Below are 17,147 nucleotides of genomic sequence, written 5' to 3' on the forward strand. Positions count from 1 at the left end.
AATATTTGCTCTTCTTGCTGTAGATTTAGACTGATCATATTCTGTCTGTGACCTTCTGAGCCAGTATTGATGTATTCATTGCACTTTTGTATGTTGCTCCGAATAAGGGCATCTGGCAAAATGCCATAAATGTGTAAATAAATATAGATAATTAAATCCATTTTGTATAAAAAATGTTTGCAATAATATCAAATATAAAAGTCTTACTCACCCCAGGTGTCAAAGAGGCGAGACTTCCTGCAGCGATATGTCACTTCCTGCTGGCAACGTTCTGCCGATGCCACCAGGGAGCGGATGTGATAAGGCGAGATTGAGTAGTTGAAAATGAGGACATAGGGGCTTCTGGGAGTAGATCCTTGAACGCTAACAGGCTGTAAGTGATCGTGGCCTACAACTGTCCACAATTTGTCCTCTGTGAAGAAACAAGAAAATACTGACATACAATAAAAAGATTTTATGCTAAAAACATGAAGCACACACTCCGGTTGTCATCAGTTGTGGGGGGTTGATCCTCTCAACCTAGCCTTCATTTGCCCACATGTGCACATGAATGAGAAAAGGAGATTAGCGACGTGATGAAGTGAGATGCAAATACCTGATGAATATCAAGTAGGGAACAGAAGGTCATTTATTCCGGGGTTGTGAAATGAAGAGCGTTACGGAGCTGGTGCTTACTTCCTTTCTCTATGCAAATTAAAATCCCCCATGTGTGATGGACAGAAGTGCCTGTTTGCTGAGCCTTAAAGAATCAGCGTGGCTAACAGCTCTTGTAATTGGGGTCAGTCTGAAACAATCTTCTTGCCAGCAACGGCTAAAAAGGAGATTTCTATTTGTATTTGTCTTAAACGTGTTTATGCATGAAATGGCTCATCTTCTGAATGAGAAGAAATTGAGAAGGCTAAAACTAACTAAGCAAAGGGAAACCATCTCACCCACACAAGGTACTGAGCACCTGTCTTTGCTCGCCTGGCTTATTTAGCCTAACTCTCAACACCGGTGCTCTCCTGCAGCCAGAGTCAGCCTGCAGCAAAACTAAGAATAATGGAGCTATCAGTCTTGCGAGGCCAAGCTGCCAGTCTCTGCGGGCTGACACGCTTTCTGATTTTTTCCCCCTTCTTCCACCTACATTCCTCCCTGCTGCTGACATAATGGACCTTTCTTCTCTTGTGAGATGACATGCTGTATTACAGGCTCAACCCAGAGACAAATCAGCCCACTGTCTGATGGGAGAGGCTGAGGGGATGTCAAAAGGTAAAAACCAAGATGGCTGAAATCACTAATGAGTCCTGACAGGGGATGCTGAAAAATTCACCGGTCTTCAGAGCACAAGATGCACCTGTGAGTCTACACATAGTAGGCTTTATAAATTTCTGTGTTGAAGGTCAACTATGGCTTTATTTTAGCGTTTGGTGGTTGGATTACAGTTTATTTTATGATTGATTTGGTCAGGAAATTTTAAATGTTAGTGGCTCTGGATAAGCATATCTGCCAAATGCCCAAAATGTAAACAGGAATTTGTGTATACTCATTTTTATAGTTTTATATAGTTTAATATTTATAGTTTTCTTCTAAGGTGTATAGTTTTTTGGCTGCTATCACTGGAACCTCAGTACTTAATTTCGTTGCGATTCAAAGTCCTAATACACTGCTCAAAAAAACTGAAAGGAACACTTTTTAATGAGAGTATAGCATCAAGACAATTAAACTACTGGGATATTGATCTGGTCAGTTAAGTAGCAGAGGGGGATGTTAATCAGTTTGAGCTGATTTGGTGTTAATGAAATGAACAACAGGTGTACTAGATGGGCAACAATGAGACGTCCCCCAAAACAGGAATGGTTTTACTGGTAGAGGCCACTGACATTTTTTTCCCTACTCATCTTTTTTTCACTAGTTTTCCATTTGGCTAGGGTCAGTGTCACTACTGGTAGCATGAGGTGATACCTGGAGGTTGCACAGGCAGTCCAACTCCTCCAGGAAATACGTGCCATTGCCAGAAGGTTTGCTGTGTCTCCCAGCAGTCTCAAAAGCATGGAGGAGATTCCAGGAGACAGGCAGTTACTGGACAGGGCCGTAGAAGGTCCTAACCCCATCAGCAGGACCGGCATCTGCTCCTTTGTGCAAGGAGGAACAGGATGAGCCCTACAAAATGACCTCTAGCAGGCCTCTGGTGTGAATGTCTCTGACTAAACAATCAGAAACAGACTTCCTCTAGTGGGTCCTGTGCTCACTGCTCGGCACCGTAGAGCTTGACTGGCATTTGCCACTGAACACCAGAATCTGCCACTGGCACCCTGTGCTTTTCACAGATGAGAGCAGGTTCACCCTGAGCACATGTGACAGATGAAAGGGTCTGGAGAAGCTGTGGAGAACATTATGCTGCCTGTAACATCGTCCAGCATGACAGGTTTGGTGGTGGGTCAGTCATGGTGATGATGACCTAAATCCATTAGAACACCTCTGGGACATTATGTTTCGGTCCATCTGACTCCGCCAGGCTGCACCTCAGACTGTCCAGGAGCTCAGTGATGCCCTGGTCCAGATCTGCGAGGAAATACCCCAGGACACAATCCGTCATCTCATTAGGAGTATGCCCCAATGTTGTCAGGCATGTATACAAGCATGTGGGGGGCATACAAACTACTGAGCACCATTTTGAGGTGCAATGAAATTTCAGCAAAATGGACTAGCCTTCTGCATCATTTTTTCACTTTATTTTTTGGGGTGTCTTTGAATTTAGCCTTCTGTAGGTTGATAATTTACATTTCCATCAAAGGATGTGGCATCGTTCTGCTCCTAACACATTACCCAGTCCATATCAGTGTAGATACCCAGGATGATATTTTTCCCCATTGAGATCTGACGTTTTTTCAAAGTGTTCCTTGAACACTTTTTTGAGCAGTATATATATATATATCTGCCACAAGGTTCATGCTGAGATGGTTTTCTACTCACCACAATCGTACAGAGTGCCTAACTGAGTTACAGTAGCTTTTCTGTCAGCTCAAACCAGGCCTCTTAAAGTACTAAGGTGCTGCAGAACTACTGTTCACTGGATTTTTTAGAAACTTTATTCAACCCTTCTGAGGAAACTCCAGAGACTGTTGTGGGTCCTAGAAGATCAGCTGTAATAGGAATACTCTAACCAGTCTGGTATCAACAATCGGTCAAAGTCAGTGAGGATCACATTTTTCCCAATGCGATGGTTGATGCTGCTGGCGATGTCTTGGGGGGGTTGGAGGAAAAACCGAAGAACACACATGGACCATGGGAAAGTATGTACAGAAACTCCATACAGACATGAACCCAAGCTCAGGATGGATCAAATCAGGTAACCTGGAGTCTGTGCATTGGCATGAATCTAATTTTTCATGTATATATTTTTAGCTTCATCTTTTATTTCATTTTAAACTTGCTATATCTGTTCTGCACTACAACCCCATTTATACTCCTCCAGTGCTCTTCAGTGGCTGACTGTCTGACTGTGAAATGCAGGAGTTCAGCTAGCTGAACTACATAGAGGTGTAAAGACAAGCTGAACCAAGTTAATGAGATGAGTGATTTCTCAAGGCATTTTCACACACCTAATTAACACCCTCTGACTAGAAATACATGACACATGCATCAAAATCCCCATTAGAAGAAAAAAGGGTAGAAAGTAACCTACGTGCAATTGTACAGTTCACTTGTGTGTGCTCCAAGGGACCGCTGCCATCAGGATCAATGGTGAAAATACCGGAAGGACTTGCTGTATTTCTGTATGCTTCACACGATCGCTCATATATTGCTGTGAAAGAACAAAACATGACAGAGAGATAAAGAATGGTAAGAGGTTAGATAGAGGTAGATAAAACCTATTTGTCATTGTTTTATACTATACCGCTACTACAGCTCAAAATATCAGGATATCCCATATCCCTTATCTGTTACACAACGGTAGCTCTCTCGGTCGCTAACTTACACCACCAGCGTACCGAAAGCATGCAGGAAGAAAATGCAAGCAATGCTTTTAACAATGGACATTGTCCCAAAGCAGCTTTACAGAAGTATAGAAACATAATAAACTATTTATCCCTAACATTTTATCCCTAATGAGAAAGCCTGAGGTGATGTTGGCGGGGAAAAACTCCCTGAGATGATATGAGGAAGGAACCTTCAGAGGAACCAGACTCAGAAGGGAACCTCATCCTCATTTGGGTGACATTACAGAAAACCATCATCTATTTAAGCACTATGAAGCTACATGGCTTGAATTATATGATCAGTGTGTTATTTTGGTAAATGGTCTGTATGTTCGTATTAGCTATAGGCAGCAGTTAACTGTCAAATCTGTAAAGTATATACTGCATCTCTACATACCCAAGAGACAAGCATATCTATTTTTACTACACTATTCTAATAAAATGGAATGACAGGTTTAAAATAATCCATTTAGCACAATGTGCTTGAAAAAATAAACTGCCTTCCTACAGTGCTGACTTCTTTGGTATTAACGTCTTGCTAAATTGCTGCCCAGTGACTTCCTGAAACTGAATAGCAGGTTTGGTGAGCTGTAATTATTTTTTTCTTTCAATCACTTAATGCAACGACTCTGATGCATCATGGCTCTTTCCTTCAGAAGCTGTGAGGTTATAGACCTATATACGAAACCCGTTTAATCAAACAAACAGATCTGAACATGTTTTGACATCCATTCACAGGTACACTTCACTGTGTGCTTAAAATTTGGAAGAAAAGAAACAAAATTCGAACTGGTTGTTGCTGACATACTCTACTCACTGAAATGTCGGCCATTTACTTGACACAGAAAAGGGTCATACAACACATAGAGTTTATTTTCTCACCTATGGTCACTCAGTTTCAGCTACATTTGCTGCCACAGGTTTTCTCTAGCAGACAAAATTTCACACTCAAAAATGAAGCTGGGGCCAATAAACAAAATTCATTTTTCAAGAATTTTTAGATGTACAGGTGTGACAGGGTCAAGGACAGACAGTTGATGGCTAAACTGAGTATTCATACTGTGGGATGCACAAAATTTAATGCCAGGTTTGGGAATAAGCAAACAATTTAGGATTGATTTTGGCCTTGCAAACAAGTTTCATAGTTTTACAAATACTTTATGAATGCATTAGTAACTGTTGCTGGAAAGGTTCACAGCGACTAGAGGTGTGCCTCAGACTGAGATCCTCAGCAACGTAACAAAAAAGTCATTTGAGTGATCTAGTTAACATCACATCAGCTCACATCTCTACCTTTGCATCTTTAAATTGTTCGTAGTGTTTAAAATGTGTGTGTTAGCACCCTGTCCAGGGTGTCCCCTGCCTTGTGCCCCAGGTCCCCTGAGATAGACTCTGGGTTCCCTGCAACTCTGTGAAAGATGAATGGATGGATGGACATTCAAGCAGGTGGTACAGAAAATAGATGGATGGATGGAAGGATGGATTGATTGATGGATGGATGGACATTCAAGCAGGAGGTTTTTACTTTCTTATATAATGCATATATGCATCTTCATTTCCCTACAGGCTTCATATTTGTTCTCTCACTTATAAAAGTAAAAAAATCCTGCTTGAATGTCCATCCATCCATCCATCCATCCGGTCTATATAGTGCAGTGGTCTAAATACAATTTCTTTCATTTGGAAATGAAAGCAACTAAATTTGTTAGAATATCATGAGCAGGTACACAAAATTCATCTCAGACCAATTAAGAACTCATTATCTACCTCTGGGGTTCCCTCCGGTCTTTCCTAGTATTTCCAGGGGAATGTTTAATTAAAATATACATACACCTATTTAGATGACACCAAATAACAGATATCGATATCCGGAGCTCTAAACAGATAGAGATACAGGTACAGAACGTGCCATTATGTTACACATTTTTTTTTGTTGTTGTTTATTTTTACACTGACAAAGCATCTGGTTTGTCATTATGGCAGTCAAACCTTTATTTTAAATGGCTTTATTTTGAAGTGTCCTCCCGATCATTTTAAAATAAATCCCCCTGACAAGTCTTTATCTTGTCAGTGTGACAGTAAATAAATGGTTTCAAATGGTCTGTATTCAATATTTATATTTTTATTATGAAGTAATCTGTTTTGCAATTCATGTAAATAATTTTTCCTTTTCCTCAGATATGTCATTATTTGGTTATCTAATAATCATTTTTTTCAGACTGGGAAACAAAATTGAAGCCATCATTTTCTTTCAGAGAGACCAATGCCACTTCACCTACGGGCATCATAATCTTTGGATTTTAAAATCATTTTCTTTGATTAAAGCACTTATTTCACAGAGTGCCTTATTGTAATGTGTTTGTTTACCTCAGTGCTCTTTCTAGCTGTAGTGACGCTCATGCATGGTCCCTGTATTATATAGTATGATAATACAGGGAGCATATATGATGAATTTCTGTAAATCTTAGCTTTACATTTTCTGTGAACAGTCCGTCATTGTACTTTGTCTGCTGTGTAACTCAATAGTTCCATATAATCGATGTTGAATTGTTAGGCACCACCTCCTCCTGTGTTGCTAAACAAACTGAGTAGGAAGCGTAAGCTGAGGAACAGCCCACTCTTGGCTATTATTGGTTTGTTTAGCCATCAGGGACAATGCAAGCTAAACTAGTGAATAGATTAAAGTCTGGTTCATAAAACCACTTCAGATGGGATTAAGCATTTCAGTATATCCACTAAGATTGGCATAGGATAAACATTCAAGCAGGAGGATTTTAGGGGTGCCCAGGGTGTCCCCTGCTTTGTGACACAAGTCCCTTGGGTTAGACTACAGGTTCTGTGCAACCCTATGTTAGATAAGTGGTACGAAAATGGATGAATGGATGGATGGATGGAATGGAATGGATGGACAGACAGATAGGCGGACGATCAAGCAGGAAGATTTTAGAGGTGTCCAGTGTGTCCCCTGCTTTGTGACACAAGTCCCTTGGGATAGACTTTGGGTTCTGTGCAACCCTATGTAGGATAAGTGGTACAAGTCAATAGTAGTAACTGCCTGGTCAATACACTGCCGTGGTTTATATTTGGGATCTTGAAAATTAAAGCCACTAAATTTGAGTAGGTACCCCAAAATAGGCTACTGGCTATTATTGATTTGTTTATCTGGCAGGGACTAGAGAATGGATTAAAGTCTAGTTTATCTATCTAAACTAGCGAACAGATTAAAGTCTGGTTTATATAACCATGGCATGGGATGGCATTAAGCATTTTCAGCACAACTAATTTTCACCTAGAGGTGGGACATAAATGTTTTGGTGCAAAGGCTTTTACAAACATCACTGAAATCCTGAATTTTGCTAAAAATATTTAAGGTCAAAACCTTAAAAAGCTTTGCCAGGAGGTTAGGATTTAGCTGCAGATGGATCTTTTAACAAAATAATTGAATAAGAAACATACTGAAACCATATACAAATGTACAAACCCAAGAATATCATGTTTAAGAACACTTTACAAGCATCTCTAACATTTGACATTAGAGGTGGTTTAAGGAAATGGCTTCAGCAATTATGTAATTATGTACTTCAGTAATTATGAAGAGGCTGATCATGTAAATTCTTTTTACCAGAAGCCAAAAAAATGGAATTTGTTGTGCCCATGCCATGTTCAGCATTGAATGCCTTTGTCATGTTATACATCACAGTGGTGGTTAATAAGAAGCTCATATGAAAGTAAACATTCAATTCTTTAAGAATACAAAAAAGCAAAGATTTTTTTTTCCACAGAAATGTTTCTATCTTCAAAGTATATGATAATATCAAACTCATTTCTGCTCTATGAGATGTGCCAAGTTCTTTCTCATAAACCTAAAAAAATCTAAAATCATAAAAATCTACAATTTGTAGGTATTTTCTTTATCCAATAAAATTCTATGTAAGGTTATCCAACTGAGGGAAAAACAAAGGTCTCACACTGAAAGCCAACGGAGTCAACATTAATTTTATATCAGAATTACGGTGATAAAATAATTAATTTATTTATACTGATTTAAAATGTCCTAACAAGTCAAACACCGGTGTCCTGCTAAAAAATGAGTTAAAACCTAGATTTACAGAAAAAAAGGTCTATTTAAAAACAAATAAACAAACAACAAAAAAATCCTAAGCTCACAATATAACACACTGTATGTGTGGAATGATGGGAATTTTAGGAATACTGGTTCTAATTAGCATGGTGGCTTAGTGGTTAGCACTGTTGCCTCACAGCAAGAGGGTCCTGGGTTTGAATCCTGGGTTCAAACAGGCAGGGGCCTTTCTGTGTGGAGTTTGCATGTTCTCCCCGTGCTTGCATGGGTGTAATCCGGTATCCTCCCGCAGTGTACGTTACAAACATGTACGTTAGGCTGATTGGTAATTCTAAATTGCCCATAGGAGTGAGTGTGGTTGTTCGTCTATATGCGTCCCTGAGAAGGACTGGCGACCTGTCCAGGGTGTACCCCTGCCTTTCGCCCAGTGTGCGCTGGGATAGGCTCCAGCAGATCCCCGTGACCCTAATTAGGAATAAAGCGGGTATGGACAATGGATGGTTCTAATTAATTTATTTAACAAAGAAATAATTGTATTTTTAGACCTGAAAAGGCATATACTAAGGTTAATAAACCTCAGGGCTAATCTTTATTAGCCTATAATAATCTATATGATGTTCAGCATTTTGTGGGTTGTGTTGAACTCACGGTTATGGCAGGTTGTGCCCATGTAGCCCGTTCCGGAGCAGTTGCAATAGAAATGGTCCCAAGACTGGTAGCAAACTCCTCCATGTTCACAGAAATTCGGTACACATCTGTAAAAAAGTAAATATCAGTAACAAAGTAAGTCTGAGATTTTGTTTGCGTGTGTCTTGGATCTGATCTGATCCGATATTGTGATATGAGAGTGTGTGCTGATTCAGTCATCCGTAGTTTGCAAACAAACAACAATAAACACTCAGAATATCAGTGAAGATATTTGCAGACTTTTCTTGATCTAACACACACACACACACACACACACACTGTAATAAGATATTAAAGTTGTCTCAGACTGCAAAAGACTTCAAAACTGACCTGTCACGGATACTGCAGATGTCAAAGCTGAGCTCGCTGAAGTTTGCTTGCTTCTCTTGTTGAATTCTGCTAAGGTTGATAGGTTGGTTGTTGATAAAGATGAGACGAAGGCATCCCTGATATCCTGTTTGAGGTTTCTCACAGCCAAGGTCATAGTGCGATACAGGGCAGCCTGCAACAATACAATGTCCACAACTGAAATATCAGGGTGAAAAAAAGCAAAGCCAAAGCGAGTAAATCCTGCTTTGAGAAAAAAACAAAACAGCAAAACACAAAGCGGTTAATGCAGATATTAGCAGAATCACACTGACAGATTCCAAGCTGAGGGATTTAGAGGATTTAGTTAAGACAGTGGAGGTTCGGGAAAGATTACTCCGAGCAGCTTGAAGTTATTTGCAACAATAAGTTGATTTCTTTGTAAGAACCAAAGCTTTTAGACACAAAGTGGTTTAAATTCTAAGCAGCATTTATTTTTATTATTAATGAATAATAAAAAACCCGCTGTGGGTTTAAAAAAATGGGAGGATAATGGGAGCAGTTTTACATCGTCATGAATAATTATTGATAACATAATAACATCCGCCTCATCGATCACACAAACTATTAGGTGAATTAACTGATTTAGCTAAAGTGGCAGCTGTATAGAAAATGGTCTCTTTTGCTTAGTACGAGCGCAATACTGAGGTGATTTATAAGTAATTTTCCTGCCAGCAGCCAATAGGTCAGGACAATTTGTCAAAGAAGAAGTCGGTCTGGAATGAATTATCAATACGGTTGCATTTGTGTGTGTGCAATCGATTTAAAGCAAACCGGTGGAAGCCAGTGATAGAAAGCGCATTTGTACATTTTTAACAGGACAATAGATTCATTTTAGACCAGGATAAAAATTCATTTTACTGTACAGTACAACCTTTACCAATATAATCCTAAGTCATCATGATGCTAGCAGGATTCTAGATAAAATAAGCAGGAAATAAATATTTATCTTCATCTCTATTTGATCATACAGTACCTCCAAATATAACACTTGTTCTCTGTAAGCTGTTGGTGAGCTGAGTAATGTCCATAACCACTGGCGTCTGAATGTCGACAGTCAGATAGACGTGCTGACCTTTGACCTCTACTGCCAACGAATGCCACTGTCCATCACACAAACTCGAACCTGGTGCACAGAAAGACACACAGATAGACACACATTACTTGCATTCCATATCAGATTAAATTCTTCAAGTGGAATTTTGGTATTTTTAAGGAACCAAGTGGAACAGTACCACCAATGGACGCAAGAGAAATACAAGAAGATTTCTTCTCAGCCCAAAGAATAAACTCATACAAATATCAAGACATTTCAAGCCATAGATCTTTCACTGGAATGTTTTTTGTTTTTTCGCATCATTGTGCATAAACTCTAGAGACTCTAGTTTTGCATAAAAATCCAATAAGATCTGCAGTTTGTGAAACACTGAAACCATGCCATAACCACTGAGAAGTCACTGCCAAGTCACTGAGATCACATTTTTTCCACTTTCTGATGTTTCATTTGAACAATAAGAAGCTCTCGATGATTGGATAATTGAGCAGGTGTACAGGTGTGCCTAATAAAGTGCACAATAAGAGTACATTCTTAAACTAGAGCCAGAAACAAGTTTCCACAAGAATAAGTAAAAAAACAAATAAATACACTGTGTCTGTGTGGACACTGGATGATTTAATACATTTCATAGAATTCATTTTTCTCTCACCAGTGCTGATTTGAGCCATGCCTTGTGGGATTCCTCTCACGGTGAGCAGGAAAACCCCCCCACTGAGCTGCAGGATGAGAGACGATGACTTCGGGCCCTGACTCAGTGGGACAGTAAGCAAACGGCCATCCTGATTCCAGGTGCGGAACTGGAGCCTTATGGACAGACCTTCTGCTGCCCAATCAGTCGGCAAAACCAGAAAACTATTGATGGCACTTAAAAACGTTACAGCCACCGGCTGTGACTCAGAGCATGAGAAAGTCACGTTACCCTGAGAGAGAGAGAGAGAGAGAGAGAGAGAGAGAGAGAGCAGATAAAAGATATAGAGTAAAGATAACATCATAAAATAAATAATATGAGAAAAGGTGATGGTAGAAGGTTATAAGATGGGTGCAAATGTTTTATTTATTTATTTATTTTTAAGAAGAAGAACAAATATCCATCACAGCATGGCAGCAGTACAATTAAAAAGTGTAAATTCATAAGAGGATTTGAAAAGCAAAGGCATATGGAGAAGATAGATTGGATTGTGGGCGTAAAGTCGACAGTTATAAAAAAAAAAAACAGGACAAATGTGGACAGTGTCACAGCGTTAACTCTTCATGCAGTTGAAAAGTCTCAATGTAGGAACGATTTAGCTATTTGCTCCTTATGTCCTCTGGCTGTATATTTGCTGAGCTATTCTCAAGGCTGGTAATTAAGTACCCAAACCTGCCCAGAGTTTACAAATGACTGCCAAATGTCAAAATTTAGAGCATACATATACAGTAAGTGCTGGAGCTTGGAACAAATTAAAGGAACAGCAGCTTTTTCAAGCTGTGGAACTAAAGCACTTGCCATTTAGTTTTGAAAGAAGTAATAAATAATGTCGCTGTTGAGAAGAATAAAGATATATAAGACCTCAGAGAGAAAGCGCAAGGAAGAGAAAAGTAGTGAGAAAGTAAAGGCAAGAACATTTACTTTCTTAGTAGTTCTGTTAATTGGAGCACTTTTACAGTTACATGCACATAGCAACTGTCATCTCTCTCTCTCTCTCTCTCTCTCTCACACACACACACATTCTGAACTTGACATTATAGTGACAGAAAGAAACTATCACTGCAATTAAGCAGAAATGTGTGTAGATCTCTGACTAACTGTGGGGTCACACACACTAACTGCCATAACACGATTATCCTTAACACATTTACAAACACACACACACACATACACAAAAATTCTCCTCAGATGTGTTTACAAGTCGGCATGACAACAGAGATTATTTTAACGTAGGGTTATATCTGTAGCAATAATTACCTTTCAAACATGCTGACAACATGCTAACAGTAGCAAACCCTAGCAGCTTACCACAGTGTAGATCTGAGGTTTGCGTCTTTTGGCCATGTCAATGATGTTGACTCCGTTGTAGTAGAGGTTCTCCAAGCAGCCGTGGAAATTCTCCCGCAAAAATGTCCCGGGCTTGCCTGGCAGAGGAATGCCTCCAAAACTAAGCTTGAGTTGACAAACACAGACAGATATAGATGCTAGGAATTGGCAATATGCTAAACTCTGACATTTGCTGAAGTCATACAACGAGGCAATGTTTATTACATAGCTGTAAAGGAAGTTAATCTGCTGAAAGGTTGCAAGCTTGCTAGCTAAGTGTAAAGCTTAACTGATTTAGTGTGCTCAGCATTTTAAAGCGTTAATCTAACTGAAATAACAGAAATGAGTGAATGAAACCCGGAATAGAGATCAGTGGAGTGAAGGGATTGAAGAGATAATGATAAAGTTTGTGTTGTGCTGAATGCTGCCAATGACTTTTACCTTAGGTCATGACACAGAGACTGATGTGCACAATGCTGTTAATAAAAGTGAGAACATGTTCCCCACTGTAACGTGTGATGCAGTGATTTTTCCATAAAATGTTAGAAACAGTGGTGAATCATATATTATTTAAGCTACTGATGGATTGATGCTACAATCAGGGACAAGATATATTCTAGGGCTGGAGAAATGGATGAAAATGGAAGCAAAAACAAATACAGTAATAAAATACAATAGAACAAATGGACAGGTAGACGGTCAGATGTACAGACAGATGGATGGATGGATGGACCCACAGACGAATATATTTTGACCAGGGATGAGACATTTTCTGGGCTGAAAAAATGAAAGGAAATGGAAGCAAAAACACATACCATAATGAAATACAACAGAACAAATGGACAGATGCACAAATGGACAGATGCACAGATGGATGGATGGATGGATGGAAGGAAGGAAGGAAGGAAGGAAGGAAGGAAGGAAGGAAGGAAGGAAGGATGGATGGATGGATGGATAGATGGTTGGATGGAAGGATGGATAGATGGATGTATTAAGAACAAGGGCGAAAAATGAAATGAAAAATGAAAATCTTCTGGGCTAGAAAAATGAAATGAATGAATACAGTAATAAAATACAATAAAACAAATGGACGATGAATGGATGGATGGATGGATGGATGGATAAAGAAAAGGAACAAAATATTTTCTGGGGCTGAAAAAATGAAAGAAAATGGAAGCAAAAACAAATACAATAGAACAGATGGATGGCTGGATGAATGGATGGATGGATGGATGGATGGATGGATAGATGGATAGATATGTTTTGTCCAGGGATGAAATGTTTTCTTGGCTGGAAAAATAGACAAACATTGAAGCAAAAACAGATACAGTAATAAAATGCAATAGAACAAATGGATGGATGGATGGATGGATGGCTATGTTTTGACTAGGGATGAGATATTTCCTGGACTGGAAAAATACAAACAAAATTAAAACAAACAATAAAATAAAAATAAAGTTACAATGTGTAGCAATACTGTCAATCCCAGTGTCTCTAAGGTATCTTAGGTAAGGACTGTACATCATATAAATGTCTGCAGTCTTCTTGTTGCAGTACTAACAACTGCTTTGACTGCAATTTTAAGCTGCTTTTCATATGTCCTCTGTGGAACATTTAAAGGCCAAAAGTCCTCTTATGAATTACAATGACTCCTTTATTTTCAGAGATGAATATATTTTGGAGCTCTTACAGTAGACAAGAACCCTGTTAATGGTAAACATGTTTTTCTTTTCCTGTTGTCCTGTGAACATAAACATCTCTAAAGTAGAATGTAACCATGGAATGGATGGATTGATGGATGGACAGACAGATGGGTGGATGAATAGAATGCATAGTTGGATGGATGGTCAGATGTGTGGATGAATGAATGAACAGATGGATGGATGGATGGATGGATGGATGGATGGATGAAGAGATTTAAGGTTCAATGCATGGACAGTCATACAGGTGTAGGAATGAATGGACAAATAAATGGATGGGCAAACAAGCAGATGGATGGATGGATGGATGGATGAATGAATGAATGAATGAATGAATGAATGGTAAAATAAATGGATGGATGAAAGCTATTTGTGGGATGGTTTGATGGATGGACATACAGACAGGTGGGTGGAAAGACCGTTGGCTGGACAGACAGGTAGATGAGTGGGTGAAGTAATGGACAGATGCATAGGTGGATAAATTCAATAAATGTACAGGCAGATGGAGGGATGGATGGATGGAAGCTATTTTTTGGGATGGTTTGATGGATGGACAGATAGTCAGATGAGGGGATGGATAGTTGGATAGATGAACAGACAGACAGGTAGATTAGTGGATAAATGAATGGACAGATGGGTGCGTGGATAAATACAATGAATGGACAGGTGGATGGATTGATGGTTCAATGGATGGTCAGTCATATAAGTGTATGAATGAATGGATGGATGGATTGATGGATGGATGGACAGATGGATAGATGGTTCAATGGATGGGCAAATAAATGGATGGATGAATGAATGAATGAATGAATGAAGGCTGGTTTTAGGATGGTTTGATGGATGGACAGGTGGGTGGATGAATAAATGGACAGATGGATGGTTGGATAAATGGAATGAATGGATAGGTGGGTGGATGGATGGATGGATGGATGGATGAAGGCTATTTTTGTGTCTTGAGATTATTACCCCTTTACAATTATAGATTTATAAAATTTATAACACACATTATCTGGAAGAATGGCAAGAGAAAAGAACATGCTTTAAGTTAATAGGTTTTCAACACTGTTTCTCTTTCCTTCCACTTTACTTCTTGCTGATTGCTGTTTTAATGGAATCAATACGTAACAGTGTGTTGCAGGATTGCTTTAGAAATTGCGAGTGAAATTCCAACACTCCAGCACTATTTTAACTGTCAGTGAGTTTTTGTTGCAATACTCTGCAGTTCTGCAACATTGGCAAGAGAGAGTAGAGCAGACGTCTGATCTCACGTCTGATCAGTGTTGTTCAGTCACAGGGTGACAAGCTTCCATTTATAAGTTTCATCTGGCCAACATAACACCATGGCAGCATGTGACTAAATAAGATTTAATTGGCTTAAAGCAAAGACAAAGCAAGTGAAATGTATTTGATTGAACTGGCTTAAGATGATTGGAAAATAATTGCAGAATGAGGACAAATTTAAAGAAGTTATAAACAAGCAGGCAGTTTCCTAGTGATCACAAAATTCTTATTTGTTTAGTCCCCCTTGCCCCTGGTCAACAGAAGGCCATAAACCAAGCTGCATGATAGGATAAATTAGTAATTTAGCCTGTGAGAGTCTGTGGCGTAATTTGGTTATGGAAAAAGATAATAGAACTTGCCTTTCTCACCACTGCATCTCTTTTTGGCAATCACAGCGGTCTCAAGCAAATGACTCCTGCTTCTGTTATATTATGTGAATGCATGACATCTTTCTCTTACAGATTTCATTTCTTTGACTTCACCAAATACAAAGATAATTCTTTAGGTGAGTATTATAGGTATAGTCAACAGAGTGAAGCATTATGCTATTTTAAATCGAATTTAATTTCAATCATTAAAAAGAAAACTTTCATCTGTAAAAGATAATTAGCTTCCATTCAAACCTGAAAGCATCAACCAGTTAGCAGGGGAGGCTAATGAAACAGTAAGTGTGCGCAATTTATAAATAATTACTAGGTAAATGGATTAATAATAAAAGACAAGCAACAGGCTACATGCCCTATATTTGAAGATTAGAATAAGAATAAGTTCTTCAGACAAATTAACACTGCTGTCACATGCTACAAAGGAATACAGATTTTCTAATGAATTTTCCCACTTCCATGTTTCTTAAAAGAATGTAGCTGTGACAATTAAAAAAAATTCTGCACAATTAAATGAATTTCCTTGAAAAGATTTAATCGTTTTCTTAGAAAGAGTGCCAAATGTTATTTTAGACTTAAACAAATACAAGTGGCAATTATCATTACAAAATGACTAAATGAAAGGCTTAATTGCAGAATGCAGAACACATGCTGGGAGCACAGGTCTGACTGGAAACCGATTCAATACTTTATGTTTGAATTGTTTCAAGACTCTGCAATATATTTTAAACACTCTATAGTATTCATGAGGTCTGGAGATCTATTTAGGTGAACAATTTTCTGCACTACTACAGGATACGGAAATTTGACCACTGATGTAAGCATTTTAGAGAAGATCCATGAATTATCCACTGGATCAGGAAGATGATGAGGACTTAGGTTCAGTTCAGGGCAGTATATGGGGTGGTGGTCCTTACCTCATAGTCTACCTCCAGAGAGTCCTCCAGACCTTGCGTGCGAAAGTGCTGTGTGTCTTTGTCTACGGTGAAGTTCACCTGCTTGTTGAAACGCTCTATGAGGACAGAATGCCAGAGATGGTCATCCAGCAGACTGCCTAACATCACAGAAGTGTGTCTAGCGCTGGACTGGGGTTTAGCATCGTCTGTAGTTAGAGAGAGAGAGAAAGAGAGAGAGAGAGAGAGTTGCAGAGAAAGAGTGAATCTTACTGCTGAGGTCTGAGGTCTCCTTCCACCTGTTTTAAGGCCATGTAAACCTACTCCACAAAACACATCAGAAGCCATAACGATCCATAACTCATAACCAAGCCGTGATTTTTCCTTAGCATGCCAGGATATGTTTAATTTAATTCAGTTTTATTTGTACAGCACTATTAATCACTCATAATGTATCACTTATTCCTAATAAGCAAGCCAGAGATGAGGAAGAAACCTTCAGAGGTAAATACTCATCTGGGTGACGTCGGATAGCGTGATTATAAATCATTTCCATTCTAGAACTGTGTGGTCAAAACTGTGTGCAGTTGTGTAACCAGATAAAGTAGTTTATCTATTTTGTTGAATTTCAAATGTTCAGCTGTTCACTGATGGAGACTGAGTGCAAACCAGACAAACTAAATAGTATGTTAGTACACCAGTTGTGCATTAATATTTGGGCAC

At 39.0% G+C, this 17,147-nt stretch overlaps 1 protein-coding gene across 2 annotated transcripts in view; it reads right to left on the minus strand.

Moving 5' to 3' along the window:
* cntnap5l (contactin associated protein family member 5 like) overlaps positions 1-17,147 on the minus strand; it is a 95,070-nt gene that overhangs the window by 21,774 nt on the left and 56,149 nt on the right. For both annotated transcript variants that reach the window (XM_058401511.1, XM_058401512.1), the window contains 8 exons: positions 16,449-16,633; positions 12,150-12,293; positions 10,803-11,073; positions 10,073-10,222; positions 9,061-9,232; positions 8,692-8,798; positions 3,668-3,787; positions 212-412 (listed from right to left, as the gene is read on the minus strand). In XM_058401511.1, coding sequence (XP_058257494.1) covers positions 212-412; positions 3,668-3,787; positions 8,692-8,798; positions 9,061-9,232; positions 10,073-10,222; positions 10,803-11,073; positions 12,150-12,293; positions 16,449-16,633 — 1,350 coding nt within the window. The remainder of the gene's footprint in view (positions 1-211; positions 413-3,667; positions 3,788-8,691; positions 8,799-9,060; positions 9,233-10,072; positions 10,223-10,802; positions 11,074-12,149; positions 12,294-16,448; positions 16,634-17,147) is intronic.

This window comes from Hemibagrus wyckioides, linkage group LG10 (assembly GCF_019097595.1).
Source record: "Hemibagrus wyckioides isolate EC202008001 linkage group LG10, SWU_Hwy_1.0, whole genome shotgun sequence".
In the NCBI taxonomy this organism is placed as follows: Eukaryota; Metazoa; Chordata; class Actinopteri; order Siluriformes; family Bagridae; genus Hemibagrus; species Hemibagrus wyckioides.